This window comes from Bubalus kerabau, chromosome 14 (genome assembly GCF_029407905.1).
Source record: "Bubalus kerabau isolate K-KA32 ecotype Philippines breed swamp buffalo chromosome 14, PCC_UOA_SB_1v2, whole genome shotgun sequence".
Classification (NCBI taxonomy): domain Eukaryota; kingdom Metazoa; phylum Chordata; class Mammalia; order Artiodactyla; family Bovidae; genus Bubalus; species Bubalus kerabau.
This window is the reverse complement of record NC_073637.1, coordinates 28,258,194-28,283,938: the sequence shown is the minus strand read 5'-3', so window position 1 is coordinate 28,283,938 and position 25,745 is coordinate 28,258,194. Positions and strand designations below refer to the sequence as shown.

The window sequence follows — 25,745 nt, the reverse complement described above, 5'->3', positions numbered from 1 at the left end:
AAGTTTTCTTTTTTTTTTTTTTATGAGATAAACCATCATCCCCTACACCCTTGGGCCTTTCTTCCCAGACACATTTTCAATTAACAGCCAATTCTGGCTGCCAGAGAAATTATCCGTGGAGCCAAAGGCCAGGCCTCATTTACGTGACATTGTCAGGGAGTGATGCTTATTTTTTCAGATGTTACTCACTTTCAACCTTCCAGGACAAAACACTCTGAGGTAAATACACACTTTCTAAATTACCTCTGGATTGTGATCATCCTTGTAGAGTAAGTGCTTGCATCCTTGCATAGTAAACATTTATTTAGTATTTAACAATTGATACCAACTAATTGTGTGACCCTGAGCAAGTTACTGTACCTCTTCTGTTTTAGTTTTTCTTATTTGTAAATCGTATTAATGATACCCATCTCAAAATTTCTTCAAGATTAAGAGTTATTACATATGTGGAATCTAAGAAATGATACAAATGAACTTATTTATAAAAATGGAAATACAGACACAGAAAACAAACTTATGGTTATCAAAGGGGATGGGGGGTAGACATAAATTAGGAGTCTGGGATAAACACAGACACACTACTATATATAAAATAGGTAAACAACAGAGACCTACTGTATAGCACAGTACTCAAAATCTTGTAATAACCTATAATGGAAAAGAATCTGAAAAAGAACATATATATGTATATATGTATATATGTATAACTGATTCACTTTGCTGTACACTTGAAACTAACTTAACATTGTAAATTAGTTATACTTCAATTTAAAATAAAGTTATCACGTGCCTTAGTTACCATCTACTTACTTCCTGGCACACAGTTAAGTATTTTGTATGGATCCATTATTATTTCATACTATACTCCAAGATTTCTAACTAATGATGACATGTCACTCATGAGGTGACTACTGACGGCAATCCCAATGAGAAGGGGCCCCCTGCCGGAGCCAGGGCACGCGGAGGTACGGAGGCAGGGTGAGGCTGCTCCCCCGACATGGCACTGCCAAAGCAGACAGCAGGGCTGGTATCAAGTTAACAGCCGTAAGGAGCCCTCCTTAGACCATCTTGAGAAAAAAAAGGATCTACTCCTGGAACTCAGAAACTGCAGAAGTTCAAAACAGAGACTGGTGGGGAAGAAGGCTGATACTCCTAGAAACAAAACTATAGATACCAGCAAAAACAAAAGGTATAGATATTAGCTTAAGAAAAAACTATGACTTACAGATAAGGCCAAAATGTCTACCTAGAATATGCAAAATAATTAAACAATAATAATGGTGGGAAAAACCTGTTTACAATAGCAACAAAATCCATAAAATACAAAAATAATGTAAAAGCACAAGACCTTATGTAAAACTTTACTGAAGAGCATTTTAAAAGCTGGAATAAAAGAAAACATCTTATGTGTATAAATAGCTAATCTTTATACAGTAAAAACATAAACTGTCTCCAAACTAGTCCATAAATTTAATATATTTCCTACCAAATTTTAAAAGCCTCACTAAAACTTTTGCAATTTGGCAAACAGACTAAAGTTCAACTGGAGAAGAAATATACAAAAATAATTAAGAAAATTCAGAAAATTTTTTAGAAATTCAGAAAATTTTTAGAAAAGGAAAAACGTCAATCACACATTAAGTAATTAGAAAGTGACTGTAAATGCCAGTATGATACTGCCTCATGAAATAGGAAAAAAAAAAAAAAAGGAAGAGTCCCCAAACAAGCTGATATATATATACAGAGATTCAGCAGATAAGAAAGGCTAAATCAAATAGGAAAGAAAGAATGGCTTATTTAATTAATGGTGTGAGGCCACAAGTTATGTAGGGATTAAAGAAAATAACCTACATGGCCATATACCAGATGAAGTATAAATTTATAGTATGAAAAGAATATTTTAAAGAATATGTATATAATTCATACACACTAAAGGGGATCCCTTCTTCAGTAAGACTTGAAAGTCATAACAAAAAGCATCAATGAATTTGACTAAAGAAAACTATTAGTGGAGAGGGCAAAGATAAAAACACATAATTCAAAGAAAAGACACAGAGTGTTTCTTAAACATATTTTTAAAAGTTCAGCTGTACTTAAAACTAAAGAGTTAAAAAGTCAAATAGCGACTTTTCTCCCTCCAATTCACAAATATTAACGTCATTCACAAGCTGCAGTCAAGGCAAAGGTAAGAAAGAACAGGTACTTTAGTACATCTGCGGAGAAAAAGCAAATGAGAACAGCTTTACATGTGTGTTTATAATATATTTAAAAACTCTAGAAGGTGATACACATACCAAATTCTTCACAGTGGTTGCTGGAGGGCCAAAGGCAAGTTTACATGGGGAATTTAACTTTCTTTGGATTTTTACAGTGTTTTCATAACAATCACATGGAGAAGGCAATGGCAACCCACTCCAGTGTTCTTGCCTGGAGAATCCCAGGGACGGAGGAGCCTGGTAGGCTGCCGTCTATAGGGCTGCACAGAGTCGAACACGATTGATGCGACTTAGCAGCAGCAGCATAACAATCACAACCTGTCAGCAAAGTATCCTTATGTTCTAAGATCAGGAAAATGGTCTTTGTGAGATCTGAACCGGATGTTTCACAAGGTCTTTTAAGCTATCTTCCTAGTTCTCGGCAATGACATTCTAAATAACTTTATCAGAAAAGTGAACCCCAAATAAATGAGGCATACTTTTAATTGATCTATTGTGGGGCATGTGATATGGGAAACAACATGATCTTTTCCCCAAGAGTATACTTTCACTTTCAGCAGTCACTTCTTAGAGGCTGATGGTTTAAAGTGGGAGAGAGAGGAAGCAAGGTGTAATGAACATGTAAATAGCCTAGCTTCTGGATCAGTATTTGTCAAATTGTCCACTAGTAGGAAGTAAAATAAACATAGTGGGAATGAGTGGGCTATAACTAAGAGGGGGAACAAGGCAGCTGAGGGTATACACAGGAGTAATTATGACATAACTATAAGGCTTAGAATTAAAGCTGGGTAAGGGGAGAAGTAAGAAAGCAAGAGAGGTGAGAGTACAAAGATGGCAGAATCAATGGATTTTACACCTGATAGGGTAAATAAACTTTTAGCGTTAGGAACCAGGTGTGTGAGTTGAAAGGATGGCAGGGGTGGTCAGATAGCCAGTCGCATGAATCCAAGAGTAGTTCCAGACTCTGGTGACAGGTCCTGGGCAGGACTGTGCAGGTGAGGAGCTCAGTGGAAGCAGGATCTCAGAAGAAGTGCAAGTAAAGGAAGTGAGGGGCCAGGATGTGTGTGGGCATGTGCACAGGGTCAACAATATGAAGCCTATTTCCACCTGGGGAATCCACATACATACTCACAAAAGCCACTGATCCAGTGATTCTCAGCCTTTAAGGTTCATGTGAATCACCTGGAGACCCTGTTGAGCTGCAGAATGGGAGCCAGTAGATTCTATAACAACTCCCACACAATGCTGATGCTGCTGGTCCAGAGGAACAGCCCCTGAACCTTCCTCTGGATGGCAAGGCTGGAGTCTGGATCCTCAGTGAATTTGTGCCCAGGAAGCTATTTATAGATGGCTCTTTGATTCCCGGCATAACAATTCTCACTGAGATAGCAGTCAAAGGGTAAGGAACATTTTATATAGTCTTCCCTTGCCTTTTATTTCCTCTTTGCTATCAGTTAATAATTCTTCATCACGACCCAACTTTAACCTTGTCACCTTCCTCTATTCATCAGCAAAAGGCAAGTGTGCAGCACGATCAAGACACTGCCTCATGCCTACTTTAGAAATCATTCTACACTCCTAAAAAAAGTATGTACTAAGGACCTTCTAAATGATTTCTATGTCAGAAAAATAAATTCTTGTGAGGGGTGTCTTGAGTATAGTAGTTGGCATCCAACCAGAAAAATAGAAACCATACTTAAGCATTTAAAACAGAGGGGATTTAAAGTAGGGAACTGGTTATGTTGAAGGCAGGGCTGAGAAACCCAAGGAGTAGAAGGTAACGCAACCCAGAGATCAGCAACAGCCGGAAGCTGCTGCTGCTGTCCCCAAGCCGGGGGGCAGAGAGAGAAACCAGGATTTCCAGAGCCCAAGAACCTGACCACCAGTGACTCTGACAGGCAGGGGCATATACTGAAGCCATGGAGGACACACAGTAAACCCCGGCAGAGAGGGGAGAAGACCCTCGGCTTTTTCGCTTTTCTCCTCTGAACTCCCAGGGCCTCCCATCAGCGAGCCCAGAGGGAAGCCAGCCGGTGCAGTTACATGAGTTTTGGTTTGCTGAGAACTCCCTCCGACCTACATCCCCATCTCTCTTCGCAGCAGAGCCTATCCTCTGACAGCACCAAGGCTCAGGCCTATCCTCCCTACAGGGTGCTTCAATGAAAAGGAAGACGCTTTTGACAGCACCCTATAAAAAAAAAAAAACCGGCTAGCTGTCTCAAGACTGAGTCATGCCTAAGAGGTGGCCTCAAGGTGCAGACCTATTAAAGAACAGATCCTACAAAAAAGGAGCTCACCCAAGTTAAAACACATCATGAGAACCAGCATGAAAGAGCAACACCTGCCCTACCCATCATTAGCAGATATAATTAAAACTACCAAGATGAAAATGGAATCTGCATGTTCTTACTATAAGTAGCCAGTAAGGAAAGATGTTTAATATATGCACAAAGTACATTAGGCTTGGGTGAATACCATCAACTGATCTAATAATCTGATTTATAAACTGTATCTTCGATTTGGCACTTTAAAAATACACACGACATGAGAATCAACTTGTTATGAATAGTGAGTTAATGATACCTCTAGAAAACAAGGAGACACTGGCTGAAAATACACATTAAGCTATCAGTTGCAAACTTTAGATTTCCAATTACCTTATTTATACACGGTTGACTCATCTCTATTGCAGCCATAGAAGAAGAAATCTAGACTCTTTAGCTTTTGGGGTGTAATTTTTTAAAAACAGATTAAGAACCCTGAAAGAGCACACTTACTTAAAGTTTTTAGTTTTTCACTTAATTTTATACTTTTGCGTATTAATGAATAATATCACTAAAAACAACCAGTAGAGCTAACAGTAATAATAGCTAAAATTTGTTGACCATCTCTTACCAGGAACTCTCATTTATTCTTCACAATTGAGGAAACTAAAAATTGCTTGATGGTAGTTTTCTGGGTTAATAATTACAGGCAGGCCTGGAGCACTTACCACACTGCTAGGCACTGTTTCAATGCATCACATTTATTAACTCACTGTTCATAACGATTCTGTGAGATGGTCCTACTACTTTCCTCATTTTACAGACAAAGAAGCTGAGGCATGGAGTGGGGAAGGGGTGTGTCCAGCTAGTGGCAGAGCCCTGAGCAGAACTGCAACAAACCGGTCCACAGTCTCTGCTGTTACCCACCGGTCTTGAGATACACTGAGATACACTGTCTCTCGATCTTCTGTTCCATCGTCAAATACAATCAAGATCAAGTATGACTGTCTGCTGCATTCCAACCACTCTTATAGAGTTGTGTAGTATTATTTTTACTGTAGATACAGTTATTTTAAACCCAGTGATGGAGACGAGACTCCAGTACAGCAACAGATCTAGCTTCACTGATTTCTGACTCCTTACTAATGCAATGAGCCCTCTAGCATATTCCATGTCCTCTACCCCAAACTTGTGAATGTGTCTCCTCTCTTTACAACACTTACCAATAGTAAGGTCATGCACTGGCTGAAACCTCTTGTCTGTAAACTGTAGCAATAAGCATGATTTACCAACACCTGAAAATTAAAAAAAAAAAAAAAAGTTAAGAGAAAAACTCACAGAAATTAAGAAATACTTCATAAAAGCACTTGGAAGAGAGACATTCAGGGTTCCCAGTGCTCTGAGAGCAACGTGCCATGCTTTCTCAGTGCTCTACCACTGATCTGAGTGAAAGGTGGTGACCAATCCAAAACAGCCTTTGCATCCTTCATGTTCATTCAGCATTTCAACCTGAAAGATGGGAGTGGCAGGAACTCCCGGAAAACAACCAAGCAGCCCCTACCCCAGGATTCATGCAGGGAAGTGTTCCTGCACTCTTGCTTTTTCTGTAGTAGTGAAAACATTTAAAAAAACACAGCACTTTCCTCTTTTTATAGTTTACCTTGGTCTCGGAGAACAAGTAAAGAAACAAGAAGTAAGTGTCTGGGATCTACTTTAGTGGGAAAAGCTGCTTGTTCTACCTTCTGGCTGATTCACTTTGAAAGTGAAAGTCGCTCAGTCAGGTCCAACTCTTTGCAACCCCATGGACTACACATTCCATGGAATTATCCAGGCCAGAATACTGGAGTGAGTGGCCTTTCCCTTTTCTAGGGGATCTTCCCAGCCCAGGTCTCCCACATTACGGTGGATAGATTCTTTACCAGATGAGTCACTAGGGAAGCGCTGATTCACTTTGGAATCGACTTTAATCTGAATGGCATTCCTTCACTCTTATCACTGAAGTCTTGAATAACTTCCCAATTTTCAAATTAAAGGCAAAATTTCTATATATATGCTACTTGCCCTCTGAAGAGAACTGAATTTCACACCACTTCCTACTCATTTTCAGGCCTATAACCTTACAGGAGACCAAATCTGCTTACTTGGTAGCATCGTGCACTTATGAAACACAAAGGCAGTCATCATTCATTCATCCATTCACTTATTCAAAAAGTCTCTGCTGAATGCTAACTATGCACATGGAAAACTGATTCGCTTGCTTCCTTACAGTCTAGCACAGGGAGAGAAATTAAGCAGAACAAATGCCCAAATAATCTGTATGAACCGTAACTTAAAATAATCATAATAACTGCCATCTGAAAGAAAAAAATAAAGTACTATGAAGAAGAGTAACAGAACAGACTTCATTTAGACTGAAGGGCTGAAGAAGGTCTTTCTTAAATGACAAACTGAACGGTCCAATGTCTTCTATGTTATTCACTCAATGAGAGAAGGACAATGAATACCTTGTCACTTGCTACCTGTCTTAAGGCAGAGAGAAGTCACTCAATCATTTTGCTGAATGACTGGCCCTAGTGTCAAGTGTCAAAATGAACAATAACAAATCAAAGATAAATTCTGTGTGTGTGTAAGTTATATAAGTTCTGTGTGTGTGTGTGTGTGTATATATATAGTGCTTTTTTTTTTTTTTTTAAAACTTTTGTTTCTTTTAAAAAATGTTTTGGCCTTAAGGGGCAGCATTATGAGATCTCAGTTCCCCTTGTGGTGGAAGCACGGATTCTTAACCACTGGACCACCAGAGAAGTCCCCCATATGGCTGTGTTTTAGGAAGTATTTTATTTGTTCAAAGTTTTTTGAATGTTTTAAGATTCTAGTTAACTGAAAATAAGTTGGAATTTCAAAACATTTGACTTTTTTTCTCTTGTATTCACAACTTCTCTTTTACATTACAAAAGGCACAAACCCATTAGATTTTTAATACCCCTTCAACAGCCTTGCAGGTCTAGGAGAGAAAGGAAAATTATTAAGTGTTAAAGTACAAAATAGGTGAGCAACTGAGATATGAATCTTCCGTTCTGCTTTTAAGAAGAGACTTTATTTTTAGGAGCAGTTTTCGGTTCATAGCGAAACTGAGCACAAAGTACAGAAGACCCCACAGCCTCCCTCCGCACGGGAGCACAGCCCCTTCACTACCAGCCTCCCGCACCAGAGCTGTAGCGCTTGTCACAGCTGACGAACCTGCCTCGACACCGGCGCTCCAAGTCCCCAGTTCTTATCTGGGTTCATTCTCGGTGTTCTCCACCCTATGGATTTTGACAAATGTATCATGTATCCACGGTTACAGTGTCACACAGAACTTTCACTGCCCTAAAAATCCCCAGTGCTCTATCAGTCCTGCCCCCGCACCACTCATCTTTTTACTGCTCCGGAGTCCTGCCTCTCTCTGACTGTCGTATGGCTGGAATCATACGGTATGTAGCTTTTCCAGATTGGCTTCTTTCACTTAGCAATATGCACTTAAGATTCTTCTTTTTTCTTCATTTCTATTTTTAGCATTCAAAATTTCCCCATATGGTAGAGAAAAAAGTTATAATTAGAAATCACAGATTTTATTACTGAGGGACCTCAAGAATCATCTCACAGTCTGGTAATTACTTCAGTAATACAAGAACCTGAAACCTTCTTCTTATCTCACAACAGAGTATGGACTGCTCTGGTAATAGCAATACCACTTACTCTGGCCAAGTACTGACCTCACTTTTAAGACACCACATTCTTTCTTCAGGTAATCAAAGGATCTTTCAAAGCAGAGAATATATCCAAGTGCCACTATGGTGTTTCCCAGGTCTCCTTAGTCAGCCACCTATTGATCATTTGTCAGGATCAGTTAAGTTTCCAGATAGCTTATCTTATTCAATATATGTTGACTTATACTATTTTAATTCTGGATAAAATACTTGGGGGTTCTGGCTCACAATCACGAACACTTTTCTAAACTGCCAATTTGAATTAGCTAGGCTTTTTCTCAGTCATTTATTTGACCCAGAAACATGATCTATTTATGCCATAAAATATTTCTATAAAATTTATCTACCTACAACCTCCTTAAAAATGACCACTTCTGGCTTTTTCAGGCTTCAATCATCTTCTTGGTCACTTAATTCTGTGACAACGGTTCCTCTTCTTAAATACTGGAGGTTTCACAACCATTTCATCTTTGGTTATCTTTTCTCTTCAGCTGACAGAACTAACCCAGTCCTACAGGCCCAACATTCATCTATAAATTAGTGATTACCAATTGGAAGTGGTCAAACAGGAGATGTCAAGAGTGAATGTCGACATTCTAGGAATCAGCGAACTGAAATGGACTGGAATGGGTGAATTTAACTCAGATGACCATTATATCTACTACTGCGGGCAGGAATCCCTTAGAAGAAATGGAGTAGCCATCATGGTCAACAAGAGAGTCCGAAATGCAGTACTTGGGATGCAATCTCAAAAACCACAGAATGATCTCTGTTCGTTTCCAAGGCAAACCATTCAGTATCACAGTAATCCAAGTCTATGCCCCAACCAGGAATGCTGAAGAAGCTGAAGTTGAACGGTTCTATGAAGACCTACAAGACCTTTTAGAACTAACACCCAAAAAAGAGGTCTTTTTCATTATAGGGGACTGGAATGCAAAAGTAGGAAGTCAAGAAATACCTGGAGTAACAGGCAAATTTGGCCTTGGAATACGGAATGAAGCAGGGCAAAGACTAATAGAGTTTTGCCAAGAAAATGCACTGGCCATAGCAAACACCCTCTTCCAACAACACAAGAGAAGACTTTACACATGGACATCACCAGACGGTCAACACCGAATCAGATTGATTATATTCTTTGCAGCCAAAGATGGAGAAGCTCTATACAGTCAGCAAAAACAAGACCGGGAGCTGATTGTGGCTCAGATCATGAACTCCTTATTGCCAAATTCAGGCTTAAATTGAACAAAGTAGGGAAAACCACTAGACCATTCAGGTATGACCTAAATCAAATCCCTTATGATTATACAGTGGAAATGAGAAATAGATTTAAGGGACTAGATCTGATAGAGTGCCCGATGAACTATGGAATGAGGTTCGTGACATTGTACAGGAGACAGGGATCAAGACCATCCCCATGGAAAAGAAATGCAAAAGAGCAAAATGGCTGTCTGGGGAGGCCTTACAAATAGCTATGAAAAGAAGAGAAGCGAAAAGCAAAGGAGAAAAGGAAAGATAAAAGCACCTGAATGAGGAGGTCCAAAGAATAGCAAGAAGAGATAAGAAAGACTTCCTCAGCAATCAATGCAAAGAAATAGAGGAAAACAACAGAATGGGAAAGACTAGAGATCTCTTCAAGAAAATTAGAGATACCAAGGGAATATTTCATGCAAAGATGGGCTCGATAAAGGACAGAAATGGTATGGACCTCACAGAAGCAGAAGATATTAACAAGAGGTGGCAAGAATACACAGAAGAACTGTATAAAAAAGATCTTCACGACCCAGATAATCACGATGGTGTGATCACTGACCTAGAGCCAGACATCCTGGAATGTGAAGTCAAGTGGGCCTTAGAAAGCATCACTACGAACAAAGCTAGTGGAGGTGATGGAATTCCAGTTGAGCTACTTCAAATCCTGAAAGATGATGCTGTGAAAGTGCTACACTCAATATGCCAGCAAATTTGGAAAACTCAGCAGTGGCCACAGGATGGGAAAAGGTCAGTTTTCATTCCAATCCCAAAGAAAGGCAATGCCAAATAATGCTCAAACTACCACACAATTGGACTCATCTCACACGCTAGCAAAGTAATGCTCAAAATTCTCCAAGCCACGCTTCAGCAGTACATGAACCGTGAACTTCCAGATGTTCAAGCTGGTTTTAGAAAAGGCAGAGGAACCAGAGATCAAATTGCCAGCATCCGCTGGATCATAGAAAAAGCAAGAGAGTTCCAGAAAAACATCTATTTCTGCTTTATTGACTATGCCAAAGCCTTTGACTGTGTGGATCACAATAAACTGTGGAAAATTCTGAAAGAGATGGGAATACCAGACCACCTGACCTGCCTCTTGAGAAACCTGTATGCAGGTCAGGAAGCAACAGTTAGAACTGGACATGAAACAACAGACTGGTTCCAAATAGGAAAAGGAGTATGTCAAGGCTATATATTGTCACCCTGCTTATTTAACTTATATGCAGAGTACATCATGAGAAACGCTGGGCTGGAAAAAGCACAAGCTGGAATCAAGATTGCGGGGAGAAATATCAATAACCTCAGATATGCAGATGACACCACCCTTATGGCAGAAAGTGAAGAGGAACTAAAAAGCCTCTTGATGAAAGTGAAAGTGAAGAGTGAAAAAGTTGGCTTAAAGCTCAACATTCAGAAAACGAAGATCATGGCATCCGGTCCCACCACTTCATGGGAAATAGATGGGGAAACAGTAGAAACAGTGTCAAGACTTTATTTTTTTGGGCTCCAAAATCACTGCAGATGGTGACTGCAGCTATGAAATTAAAAGATGCTTACTCCTTGGAAGGAAAGTTATGACCAACCTAGATAGCATATTCAAAAGCAGAGACATTACTTTGCCAACAAAAGTCTGTCTAGTCAAGGCTATGGTTTTTCCTGTGGTCATGTATGGATGTGAGAGTTGGACTGGGAAGAAAGCTGAGCACCGAAGAAAGATGCTTTTGAACTGTGGTGTTGGAGAAGACTCTTGAGAGTCCCTTGGACTGCAAGGAGATCCAACCAGTCCATCCTGAAGGAGATCAGCCCTGGGATTTCTTTGGAAGGAATGATGCTAAGGCTGAAACTCCAGTACTTTGGCCACTTCACGAGAAGAGTTGACTGATTGGAAAAGACTCTGATGCTGGGAGGGATTGGGGGCAGGAGGAGAAGGGGACGACAGAGGATGAGATGGCTGGATGGCATCACCGACTTGATAGACATGAGTCTGAGTGAACTCCGGGAGTTGGTGATGGACAGGGAGGCCTGCGTGCTGCGATTCATGGGGTCGCAAAGAGTTGGACACGACTGAGCGACTGAACTGAACTGAAACCCATCTCTCTAGCCACCATCTTAATTAATTTCATTCTCATTATATCCAACTGCCTTCTGAACATGTCCACTTTAACTCTTTCAGGTTGGTAATGCAAACTTGTAAAACCTAATCCATTCTGTTCCATGTTCCTGCCGACCATTTTCCCAACAACTCAAGAGTCACCTTCAGTATTTCTTTATCTCTGAAGTTGGTTCCCAATGGATCACATCAACAAGAAAATCTCGTAATTCCTTTTCTTCCTACAGCTAATGGCTCACCAATCTCATCAGTTTCCTCAGAAATACCTTCAATTCCATGCTTTCCCCTTTTAATCCTCAGTGCTCCAGTTCTGGCTCTCAATAAGACATGGTCTTTCTGCCTTCAACCTTTGCCTCAAATCTATTTGTATAAACCTCTGAAAATTTTTGCTAAAATGCACATATATAAAATTTAAGCCCTCCAAAATAGTAAACAACGTTCTTTGAGAAACTGTTATCCTAACAGATCATATTATCACACCACAGTCTAGAGAGCCTGTGGTGAAGCACAACACATCAACTTCTGTCCTCTGAAATGACACCACATTCTTCCTCTGGCATCTCTTACCAAGGAACTTGTCACTCCTTGGCAACTCTAAACTCATGCTTAGGGATTCCAATGCTTTCTTCACTAAAGCATTCCTATTCCAAAGATGCTATCAATCCCCATGCAGAATTAATATGGGGATTAGTTCCTTGGGTTTCCATAGTATTTCCTTTATGCCTCAAAACCATGGTTAGAATCCTAGCTCTGTCACTTACGAGCTGTAACATGGAGCAAGGAAATTGACCTTTCTGGGCTTCAAAATTCTATCTATAAAATTGGGGAAATTCCTATACTTTTTTTGGTGCACTGTTGCAAGAATCAGATGAAATAAATGTAAGAGGGCCCCTGTACAGTAAGAGTTACCTGTGTCCAGTTTACAAACCTTCTCTGAGCTCTATATTTAGGACATGTGCCTTTTTCTATAAGCACAATATACTTCAATAAAAATGAAAACACTGTGATGGGTCTTTCTGATGCCTCAACTTGACTAGGCCCCTTCCAATTACTGGGTGCTGCTGTGAAGGCATTTGGTTAAGATATAATTATAAGTCCACCCTCAGTTTCATATGGTGTAAGTTTCACTCTTTTGTATGTGGTTGTCCAGTCTTCCCAATATCATTTAATGAAGACTGTCCTTTCCCTACTGTATATTCTTGGCTTCTTTGTCATAAATTAATTGACCACATATGTATGTGTTTACCTCTGGGTTCTTTATTCTGTTCCATTGATCTATGTCTATGCCGATACTAATACCATACTGTTTTCAGTACAACAGCTTTCTAATATAGCTTGAACTCAGGGAGCACGGTGCCTCCAAATTTGTTCTTCTTTCTAAAGACTGCTTTAGCAACTCAACCACTCTTTAATAGAAAGTGCTGCACTTAACAGCTGTTAAGAGTTTCTACTGTGAAGTCACCTTACCTTCTTCCTTTACTCAGGGTCCAATACACTGTCCTCAGTAGGCCTAAGTGTTGTGGTGAGAACTGACTACCTGATTACCACATCAATGCCAAACAATTACAAGTAACACTCATAAAAAATGTAGATTCCTAAAACCTCACCCCAGAGATTCTGATTCAGTCTTTGGTTAGGCCCAAGAATCTAATTAATACACCGCCAGCGATGTTTTTAGGCAATGGCGCCTTCTCCACAAGGAGTATTGGTATGCTGCTGCTAAGTCGCTTCAGTCATGTCCGACTGTGCGATCCCGGTAGACAGCAGCCCACCAGGCTCCCCCATCCCTGGGATTCTCCAGGCAAGAACACTGGAGTGGGTTGCCATTTTCTTCTCCAATGCATGAAAGTGAAAAGTGAAAGTGAAGTCGCTCAGTTGTGCCCGACTCTTAGCGACCCCATGGACTGCAGCCTACCAGGCTCCTCCATCCATGGGATTTTCCAGGCAAGAGTACCGGAGTGGGGTGCCACTGCCTTCTCCAAGTATTGGTATAAGTGCTAGGTATTCTACTGAAGTTTATTCTTCTAGTTCTAAACCAACTTCTACCAATTTCAAGATAATTTTAAAAAATTGATGATTGTTCCATTTTAAAAATCATAAGACAGTTCAATTTAAAATATGTGGGGGAAGCAAAGATCCAAAGTTTCATCCAACTTTTATCTTGAAATCATAGCTACACACTGTCATCTACGATGTTGGGTCCTCAAAAGCAGAATGAACCAGATGTTCTACAAAAGAATGACCTGTCTTCATGACTAAAAGTAATGCACTGAAGAACTCCATGTTTTAAAGTCATACCAAAGAACTGACAGACCTCAAACACAGACTATGCAGAGAGGTGGCTGCTGCTGCTAAGTCACTTCAGTCGTGTCCGACTCTGTGTGACCCCATAGACGGAAGCCCACCAGGTTCCCCCGTCCCTGGGATTCTCCAGGCAAGAACGCTGGAGTGGGTTGCCATTTCCTTCTCCAATACATGAAAGTGAAAAGTGAAAGTGAAGTCACTCAGTTGTGCCCGACTCTTAGCGACCCCATGGACTGCAGCCTACCAGGCTCCTCCATCCATGGGATTTTCCAGGCAAGAGTACCGGAGTGGGGTGCCACTGCCTTCTCCAAGTATTGGTATAAGTGCTAGGTATTCTACTGAAGTTTATTCTTCTAGTTCTAAACCAACTTCTACCAATTTCAAGATAATTTTAAAAAATTGATGATTGTTCCATTTTAAAAATCATAAGACAGTTCAATTTAAAATATGTGGGGGAAGCAAAGATCCAAAGTTTCATCCAACTTTTATCTTGAAATCATAGCTACACACTGTCATCTACGATGTTGGGTCCTCAAAAGCAGAATGAACCAGATGTTCCACAAAAGAATGACCTGTCTTCATGACTAAAAGTAATGCAATGAAGAACTCCATGTTTTAAAGTCATACCAAAGAACTGACAGACCTCAAACACAGACTATGCAGAGAGGTGGCTGCTGCTGCTAAGTCACTTCAGTCGTGTCCGACTCTGTGTGACCCCATAGACGGAAGCCCACCAGGCTCCCCAGTCCCTGGGATTCTCCAGGCAAGAACACTGGAGTGGGTTGCCATTTCCTTCTCCAATACATGAAAGTGAAAAGTGAAAGTGAAGTCACTCAGTTGAGTCCGATTCTCAGCAACCCCATGGACTGCAGCCTACCAGGCTCCTCCACCCATGGGATTTTCCAGGCAAAAGTACTGGAGTGGGGTGCCACTACCTTCTCCAAGAGAGATGGCAATGTGGTGTAAATTATTTGTGGCTTATTTTGCAAAGAGAAAATTTTATTCTTCATGTTCACATTCCAAACAAAGAAACCCATGAAACATGACAAAACAATGAGGTCTGCTCTTTTAAATAGAAAATTAATAAACTCAGCAAGATATATTAAAAAGAATATAAGCTTTACAGTTGTGACACCAGTGTTCATCTGTATTATTTCATAACTTGTAACCTCAGACAAAATTTATTATAGAAACTAAGCTCCATTTCCACATTTGTAAAATGGGAAAAAGAAAAACATGGCATTTCTACTTCAAAGGAATATCATAAGGTTCAAATTCCAAAATTTTGAGTTTTGCATATTCAAAATTTTTAATGCAAATGTTAGAGGATTCTTCAAGATGAATACAGTTGAGGAGCAAAATCTCCAACCAAACTGATCTGACCTTAAGTTCACATTTTTAAATATCTAGTTTCTACAATTGAAGAAAATATTCACAATCTATAATTATCTTTTAAATAAAATGACTTCAGAGTTGTTTTCATGCTGCTGGTTTCCCACACATCATCCCCCTCGCATCTGAGACAGCAATCCTCTCATTTACTGCGATTAGATACTGATCTGTTGCTGACTGGAGTGGGTTAAAGAGACACGTCTAAATCCCAACTCCTGGAACTTCTGAATGTGACCTAACTTGGAAAAAGATCTCTGCAGGTATAATTAGGGGTTCTGAGATGTGATCAGCCTGCATTCAGGTTGGGCCTAATTCCAGTGATAAATGGATACACAGGGGAGAAGGTTGTCTGAAGACAAAGGAGGAGACTAGACTTGCGCTGCCACAAACCAGGAGCCCCCAAAGCCACCAGAAGCTGGAAGAGCAGCAAGGATTTTCCTTGGAGCCTTCAGAGGCCCTGCCCATCCCTAGATTTTGGACTGCTGGCCTCCAGAACTGTGAGAGAATAGGTTTTTGTTGTTTTGAGCTCTGAGACAAGTTTCTTAAAATTATTAAGCAGTCCAAGAAAACCTACAAAAATGCACTTGTGAGGAGCAATTTTTCCTTTCTCCCTTTCCTTGGACTCATTGGTCTCTCGGTCTTGTTGACTCTGTCTCTAATGATTCCTACTGTAATCAGTAAAAAATAAAGAGACTCAAACACCAGAAATATTAAAATAAGGGAAGAGGAACCAAGGAAGACAGAGCATTTATTTGAGAAACCTCTCAGTGAAGGCTACGAGGGCAGGGAGGAAGACACTCTGGACCCTTCTATGAAATGGCCTTCTCCATCTCCAGAGCTCTGATGGATTCTACCAGCACTGCCAGACCAGCAACCCCTAAGCACAAGAACATATCTAATTCACTTTTGAAATTCTTCTCAGAAATGTGCTTTACATTTGGTAAACTTTCACCATTGCAGCCTCCTCTATTTCAATGTACACCACCAATTTAAGAGAGAAACAATGGACTATATTTAGATCCCATGTGTGACAATGGTAGAAAAAGTTGTTTCAGGTCTCAAGGTCTTGTTTGCTTATCGTATCATGGTAATCATACATTCACTTTACTCAGAAGGCTACTGCAAGGAATAAAAGAAATGGCATGTAAAGAATAAAAGGTAACAAACACATCTATGCTTCCTTCCCTTTCCTGGCACAAAGTCAGACTAACACTTCATTGCACACTTCGGCCATAGTGCTCTCTACACACTTCATTAAGCACCTCTTGTATCATACTTTTGTTATCAATTCACAAATCTACCTGCCTCCCTTAGGAGCAATAACATTCTGCATTTAGAAAACCACTCTGCTCTGTGGCCTGGCTTAGAATTAATAGATGCTCAGTGAATGCAGAATTTATGTACTGAATGCTTGTTGAAAAGATCAAACAGTGACACACTTGTATTTTCTATATAATGACAAACAAGTCTACATTTTAAAAAGTCAATTTCTCAAAAAAATTTTTATTCTCAACAGTGGGCTTTTCAGGTAGAAAAATGATGTTGGAGAATGAAATCATGACCACGTGACATTAAGAACTGCATCTCTGACACTATCGGCCCCTGATTTAAGTGTAATTTCCCTCTGAAAACGTTAAGTCTCTAGGGAGTGTTCCTTCCTTCCACATTCTGCCTCTGTCTTAGGGACAGTGGCTGGGCCCTCCACCTGCTTTTCTGTATTCTTTAGAATTCTCTTAGTCCACTTGCCCATTACTTTAACCCCACATCAGAGTCAGTGGTTCTTTACACCAGACTTTCCCTGTTCAAACTTCTGTTTGTAATTTCCATCTCCTACCTGGACTCTTAGAACTAGTGTGATGAATACATCCTTCATCAGAAGAAAAATTTAATTTGGTGAAGCTGAGGGTTTTTTAATATAAGCTGAGTTTAGATATTCTTAAGAAAGACCTAGCTTGTGCAGTATTTTCACGAAAACAAAGCTAGGTGCAATTCATAGCTTTTTAAAATTTAAAAAATAAAATGGAGCACTAGCTAATTTACATAGAGAATAAATGACAGAATATTAAATTTAATAGCAAGTAACACAGCAGAAATGTGGTTAAAAATAGCATCTCTTTCCTTTTTCTCCTCCCATTCTTGGGATTTTCTTGAACTAGTTTGTTTTAATGGTGGAAAAGGGCTTAGAGTGAGAAGAATCAGAATGAAGGAAACTGAAGTATACCTCTCAGAATCTTAGGAAGTCGGAGTATGTAGGAAGTAAAGGGGTCCTCTGCGCAATGTTCTCTAAATAGTAGGCTGTAACCAGTGAAATCAATTTACTGGGTTACAACTAGCATTAAAAAAATGAACTAGAACAAAATAGCAAATACTAGACTGCAGGGACTCAATAAAGATAGGACAAGTGCTATATGCAAGCTATTGTCTTACACACACACACACACACACACACACACATATGCACTTACATACATATTTAAACCCTGGGCTGCAATGTAAGATGTACCTATTATTGTGCTGATAAGACATAAATTTGGAAATTATTCTCCAGAATCTCATCCAATCACACACCCAGTGAAAGAACCCATCCACATCATTTATGCTAGGATTCACGGCAAACAAATCAGCTAAAGAATCTAGAACACTTCTGTTCTCTTTTAATGAATATTTACAAGGACAGGGATCAAGGAAAAAACCAGACTAAATCATCACAGTTGGGAATTTAACATAAACCAATCAACCAACCAACCAACCAACCAGCCAACCAACCAACCTTGGGTACCATGAGTCATCTGCTAGGTGACAATTCTATTGCATAACCCTCTTTGTAAAATGATTTTTCGAATAGGTAAAATGAGGATGACACTGTATCCTGGTTTGCCAGGGACAGGCTTAGTTACCCCTGGTGTCCTGATGAATTAGGGATCACCCTGGATGATGAATTACACGCCTTCACTAAAACGCTGATTCTCTAAAGTGTGCTCTCCAGAACAGCAACATCAGCAGTATCTGGAAACTTTTAGAATGCAAATTATCAGCTCCACCCCAAACTTAATGAGTCAGAAACTCTGGGGTGGAGTCCTTAAATCAGTGTTTCACCAAGCTCTTCGGGTGATCCTGATGTGCCCTGAAGTCTGAGAATCACTGGCCTAGCTATAGTCGACTAAAATGCTGGTCTCATTCTCCAATCCTCGTTAGTCTTCCATCTACAACTAATACGACATCATTACCTGCTTGGTATAACAGATAAATAACAGGAAACAGTGAAGATGTGCTGCTGCACCTCGGTACAGGTTAAGTTCAAAACACGGTTATCCTGGTTTCCACTCAGAATCTCTGGCGATCACTGAGCTTAGAATAGTGAGACTACCTGATACCTGCCTAATACCCAAAGGACCCACTTCAATATGAACAAGTAGTTTTTACTGCAGCTATGGACTTCTATAATGGAGTTCAAGCTAACACACTCTTGTCTTATGTAAAATATATGCATGACTTCTGACATTTTGATGGTGAAAACAAGCTCTCTCTTCACATACAATCTTATTTGACCATAACAGTAAGCCTATGACATCAGTAAAGCAGGAATGATAATCTCTTTTTTTTTTTTTGCCACACCACACAGCTTGTGGGATCTTAGTTCCCCAACAAGGGATTGAACCCAGGCCACAGCAGTCAAAGTGCTGAGTCCTAACCATGGACTGCCAGGGAATTCCTGATAACCTTATTTTAAAGATGAAGGAACGGAGGCTTAAATGACATGTCTCAAGTTAAAACACAGTAAGAAGCAGAATTGAAACTCAAAATAAGGTTTTTAAATTTACAATATAAGTCATATTTTTCCACTGTACCACCCAACCTCCTGAGTTTGTTCTTCTCAGATACATATTACTACTTGCAAACAATACCTCCCCTAACTAAAAAAGAAGCTATCTCACTTACCATGTATTAGCATCAACAGCAAGATAAAGAAAGGAAATATTCTATAAGCTTAAAGACTCCGACGGAGCAGAAATTTAACAAAGGAAGGTTTTAAAAAAAATAATAGATCAGGTGTGTCAACATATTTTAACCTGACCATTTTCCTGACTGTTTCATAAAGATTCCAAATAAGAACTTAGCATCTCACAAGTAAATTTCAATGAAGTAGCTTGAAGAGGATACTTTCTCATGATGTTATGAAAGGAAGAAGGTGTCTGGATATAAACGTACACTATAATCACCATACAGTAAGTTTACTGCACATGATGTCTAAGTAGTATGTTATGACATAAATGAGTATCAAAATCAAAGACTGTAAGCAGAACAATCCATTTCTTGCAGTGCTAGGTTAATAAGAAGTACATGATAACAGTAACTAAATCAAGCTCCTTAAATCCCTGAAGACTTGGTATTAGTCGACACAGACAATGTTGAGACTAGCCTGTTGAATTTAAGTACTGATACATGAATACTTAAATTCACAATTAAATACTAATATTCTTTCTAAATTCCTATTCTTAATGGAAGATGATTTATGACATTCCATTGTGGTCACATTTGACCTCGGCTGAGCCAATCAGATGCGCCTGTTCAGAATTTGGAATCTTGAAGGAATGCGTCAATATCAGGAACCAGAAAGAAAGAATCCACAGTGGCTACAGGGGAGGTGCCGGACGACTGGCGTGCACCAGCATCTGCTTCAGCAGGTTGTACTGACAGCAGGAGTCTGGCTGTGTCTTGCCTTCCGTGGTTCTGCCATTTTCAAGCCTGATTATACTGCCTTCCTATCAATTCTATGGAGCATCCTATCTTTCCAATAAAATGCTGCTCTGCTTAAGTTGACCACAGCAGGTTTCTGCTGTCTGCTAGCACAGATCAGGACTAAGAAAACTGAGGACTGACTGAAGTAATAATGATTCAGCTATGCAGGTTTTTAAAAAGAATGAGATAGATTTATTTGTGATATGTTAAGACACCCAAGATTTACCCTTAAGCGAAAAAAAGGTGAAGACCAGCAATCATATTGGTGGGGCTGGGACAGATTGACACACACACACATACATGTTTAAAGATACACAGAAAATTTCCAGAAGGATACACAAATCATTACTGTAATGTAAAATGGTGGAGTATTTAAATTTTCATTTTTCACCATAAACATTCATCATTTTTATAAAAAAAAAAATCTGAGTTTTTCAAAGGATCTATTTTAACATCAAATACTATATAAGCAATACTTTCACTAGCCCCATCCAACAACCTCCAGTGTGATGTGGCATTTAAATAACTAGCAAAACTTCTAGTGTGATTATAAATAGTCACATTAAATACTGGTCTGCTAAGAAAATTAGAAGCCTGAAAGTAAAATAATGCATTGTGAAACTGAAGATTTTGATTTCCTTTTTTAACTCCTAAAAGCCACTAAAGAATAACTAATCAGTAGTACTTTTAAATGGAGAAGGCAATGGCACCCCACTCCAGTACTCTTGCCTGGAAAATCCCACGGTGGAGGAGCCTGGTGGGTTGCAGTCCATGGAGTCGCTGAGAGTCCAACACGACTGAGCGACTTCACTTTCACTTTTCACTTTCATGCACTGGAGAAGGAAATGGCAACCCACTCCAGTGTTCTTCCCTGGAGAATCCCAGGGACAGCAGAGCCTGGTGGGCTGCCGCCTATGGAGTCGCACAAAGTCGGACACGACTGAAGCGACTTAGCAGTAGCAGCAGCAGCAGTACTTTTAACAAGACTTACTTTATGGCTAAGGCTCAACATTCACAGATTCACATTCAAATCCAATATGATTTTTCCATTTCTTGGGTAAATTCTCCAAGAAAGGAAACTGTAAGCCAAAATGGATGGGGGGGTGGGGGAGATTAAGAAAGAAAAAAAAGGTTAAATGGTGGAAAGGCCTCAATAACTCCTGTCAGAAGTCTGAGTGAAGAGTTAGTTATCCCACTCAGAGATGGGGAATAAAGCTTCTTTTATGAAGCTGTACCCAGAGCATATGAAACCAACTCTTTATACCACACAATGCTCTTCATAGTGTGGTCCCAAGATTCCTGTATTCCTGAGCCTCCACAAATCCCAACAAAAAACTCCATAGGACCACACTCTGCAGAACATTCCTGATATAAAGTCATCCCACCTTCTTGGCAAAATAAAAGACTGAGGAGCTCAGTTCCATTCTCTGTTCTCCATACACAACAAATATCCAAACAGAGGTAAAAGCACAAACTGATTCTACAGGATTATCAGGTGGGGAAGTTCTCAAAGCGTCTGATCGTGTCACATCTGATCTATCATTTGTAAAAATGGGGTCAAGAGCTATCTAGGACTACTGCGAGAAATGTATGAAAGCTACAGCAACAGTCCTCAGTCCTCAGCATACAGTGGGTCCTCAATAAATGTTTACTGAAAATCTGAATGTCATGAGCTGTTCACTCCAGGTAGAATGAATGAGTCTTCTCCATGCTCCTTCAGTACTCTGCATAGACAAGTCTCTATTACACCATCTTGTCATTGTGGCAAACTTGTCTCCCCCTTAGGGTAGGGCAGTCCTGCTCATTTTTCTTAACTCCAGCACCAGGAATGCCCACATAATACTTTAACTTTCTTTAAAAAGAAAAAAATATTCGAATCCAATCCCCTACTGGTTGCATAAATTTCATCTTCCATGTCCTAATGTATCAATCAAACCTCTGCCTGAACACCCCAGTAACCGACCTACTCACCACTTAACACTCTTTCCATTTCACAGCGAGTCGTCTACTTGTAGTCCTGATTCTGTCTGCAAAAAGCCACAAAGGGTAAGTTGAAGCCCCCTTTTAATATGACAGTCACCTAAGTATTTGAGGTCATTGTTATATTCTCCTTTAAGTCTTTTTTTGTTAAAATGTTTCAGTTATTCTTCCTTTCCTAAATATGTTGGGAAATACGGTTGACACACCTTTGCACCACCCTGACTGGTCTCTGAGCACAGATTCCAATGCGCAGATGTCCCTCTGAAACAAGTTTCCATAACTGAGCTGCAGCTGAGTCCTGACTGAGCACAACTACTACCTGCCTTGTTTGTACATTACACTTTTACTGAGAGTCACATTTCTTCCTTTGTGGACTCCTACTGGACTTAGTTATGTAAAACTTCTAAGTTTTTAGACATGTGTTGCTATTTAACCAGCTACCTCCATCTTATAGATATATATATATATATATTTTTTTTTTTTTTTAAGAAAAAGTAAATATAGGGCTTTCACTTCATTTTTATTAAACTCCACTTTGCTAAATTTAGTCAGCCATTCTGGATTCTGTCTGGTATAATCCACACATTAGCTCTTTCAACCAAAGTGGAGTTTATCCAAGTTGTTGCCAATATAAAATGTAAAAATCTAGGATTGAATATAGCAGCATGCTCTCTCCAGGTGGCCTACATGGACAGTACTTAAGGATAGTTATTCAACTAGTTAAAAATCCACTTAGCTGCAAAACCAGAAGAAATTCTTCACCCCATACCAAAGGTCATCCGGGAAAAGTGTAACAAATATTTTTCTTAAAGGATTGGTCAATTATCTCACCAGGCAAACAACTACTACTGCTTCAGTTTATAATCTAGTAACTAATTTCCTTATTTATTAATATTTCTATCAAGTAAAGCTTTTAACATAAGTGGTTGTGGACAAATGTACTTTTACTTTGCCCTTTGAAATGGTTAAAACTGAACCAACAATACTTGGGCCAAACAGAGAAGATACCTTTTGATCAATAGATTCATTTATACTGAAGACTCCTGCAGATCTATAGAACCGCCTCTTTCCAAAGGGGTTCAAAATTAAGAGAAACCTTGGCAAGGAACCTGAAGACACCATGAGTGAGTATAGGAAACAACTCTCCGTCTTATAACCTCTTTTCTGGAGACGAGTGAAAAAGAGCACCTCCTACCCAATATTCTTCTCATCCGAGTTTGGAAAAGACTTTTTCTTTTATAGAGTCCAGAGAGAATTTCAAGATCAAAGAACTGCCATTTTGCAGGTTAACATGTTGTTTTGCTTCTTTCAACTCAATTAATTATAGTTTTAAAGTCAGCATAGTGAATACCTTTTTCCATAAGCAAGACACCCCCCGCAAACACACAACTTAATTTTAGGATACTCAACATATAAGAAAAATTATCTCTAAAATACTGCCATTAATAAAGCACCCTGCAGCTTCAAAGCATCTGTGTACAATGTTTGTTTCAAGCTAACAAAAATCCTGTGAGGTAGGTAACTTAGTACTACTGACATTTTCTAGATGAGAAAACTGAAGCTAAAGATGTCTGAACTTTACCAAAGCAATGAGTAAGCAGGGGCCACCATGCCAATCCAGATATTTTTCTTTCTTTTTTTTTTTTTTTCAATCCAGATATTTTTCTAATCACAAACAGCAGCCCTTAAGAAATTTTCAAGAGTGCAGTCTAAGCTAAAATACCCAAGAGAACTTAGAATAACGTATTATTTGCCTCCTAGATGCATAGTAGTTACTGCTGCTGCTGCTAAGTCGCTTCAGTCGTGTCCGACTCTGTGCGACCCCATAGACGGCAGCCCACCAGGCTCTGCCGTCCCTGGGATTCTCCAGGCAAGAACACTGGAGTGGGTTGCCATTTCCTTCTCCAGTGCATGAAAGTGAAAAGTGAAAGTGAAGTTGCTCAGTCGTGTCCAACTCTCAGCAACCCCCCGGACTGCAGCCTACCAGGCTCCTCCGTCCCTGGGATTCTCCAGGCAAGAGTACTGGAGTGGGGTGCCATTGCCTTCTCCGAGTAGTTACTGCTAAAGGTGGACAAATGTTAAGGGGGAGCTATCCATCAATGTTAATAATGCCAGAGGCTGCAGAGCAGGTATAAATGCACCACTTACACTGGTTTATCAACTGTACATAAATGAAGGGAAACAAACTACTGACACTTGAGTTTCAAAGACAGCTACAAAGTTAGAGGAAAAAAACCCAAAAACTTACAACACTGGTGGACAACTCTATTGAGTGCACTAAGCCAGTAGTACTACACACATTTTACAAAGAGAAAACTCAGGAATTTAAATGAATTGTTCATTTGCACAAGTAAGTTATGGGCAGGTATCCTCTTTCAGATTGTCCTACAAGGACACTACACAAGCCTGGGAGATCTGTCTACCATACTGCTTCCTCTGTGGGACAAGTGTGCCTCCCCAGGAAGTCCAGAGCAAAGGGACAACCTGGGACCTAGGCCTTGACCCCTGCTCATGACTGAACTAGGCTGGTGCCGGATGGCAGGAAAAAATTCAAATTCACTAATGATTACATTCTCCTGGTAAAAGACAGCCTCTCAGACTGAATTTAAAAAAAAAAAAAATAAGAGTACTGGGCTATACAAAAAATAGACTTCAAAAAAAGTGACACAGTAGGTCTGAAACAAAGATGAGAGTTGCCGGATAACCACTCTGGAGAAATGAGAGTCAAAGATGGCAGACTCTTTCAAGTTATCAGCTGGCCGTAAATGAGCAAGCTACACAAGAAAGTGAAAAAAAAAAAAAAAAAAAAAAAATCAACATATTAACATATTAGTTCACACGGAGGGTGAAAGAAATGATTTTTGCTATGAACAGCATAATTCAAACACTATACAGCACTGGTCAAGTTTGGTTTAGTTTTTCAAATGCATATGGGGAAATTCTGGAAGACATTCAAAGAAGTATAAAAATGATAAAAAAAAAAAACAAACAAACATGAACTATTAACCATTTATTTAGTCACACACAAAATCTCACTTATTTATTTCATTTTATAGATGAAGACACTGAGATTCAAAGACTGAAGAGGCTGCCCAAGCTCTCAGAGCTGCTGAGGAGCAGTAAACAGATTATCCTTGTTTTATTGATAGAATATTTCTGCTCAGTTTTGCAGAGTGGAGGTAGTTTCTGTTTTAGTATAAAAGCGAACTGAGGGACTATGTACTTCCACATCAACTCCACAGACCAAGCAGCTGATAAGCCAACACAAGAGGTATGATATGGAATATGTGGGAATTAAGAAATGTGTATGACATGGGAGAGAGAGCATGGCCTTTGGAGTCAGAAAGATCTGGGCTCAAATTCCAGCTTGATCAGTTAACTAGCTGTGTGATGTGACAATCAGTCCACCTTCCTTCACTGTAAAGAAGAGCCTTCCTCATGGATATAATTGTTCAGATTCAATGAGTTATACCCCTAGAAAAGGCCCCATATGTTCAAATATGTGTGTGTGTGTGCTAAGTCACTTCAGTTGTGTCTGACTCTGTGAGATACTATGGACGGTAGCCCGCCAGGCTCCTGTGTTCATGGGGATTCTCCAGGCAAGAACTGGAGTGGGTTCCATGCCCTCCTCCAGAAAATCTTCCCACCCAAGGATCCAACCAGCATCTCTTATGTCTCTTGCACTGGGAGGCAGTTCTTTAACCTTAGTGCCACCTGGGAAGCTCATGTTCAAATATACTAC

At 39.8% G+C, this 25,745-nt stretch overlaps 1 protein-coding gene across 2 annotated transcripts in view; it reads right to left on the bottom strand.

The window, feature by feature from the left end:
- The window catches only part of RAB2A (RAB2A, member RAS oncogene family), a 69,975-nt gene that overhangs the window by 35,008 nt on the left and 9,222 nt on the right, over positions 1-25,745 (bottom strand). Inside the window, exons 2-3 of one of the 2 annotated variants that reach the window (XM_055546062.1) lie at positions 21,995-22,050; positions 5,704-5,775 (exon numbers count right to left, since the gene is read on the bottom strand). In XM_055546062.1, the coding sequence (XP_055402037.1) occupies positions 5,704-5,775; positions 21,995-22,013 (91 nt within the window). In that variant the 5' untranslated portion in view covers positions 22,014-22,050. The remainder of the gene's footprint in view (positions 1-5,703; positions 5,776-21,994; positions 22,051-25,745) is intronic. The other variant, XM_055546061.1, reaches the window with a different exon arrangement.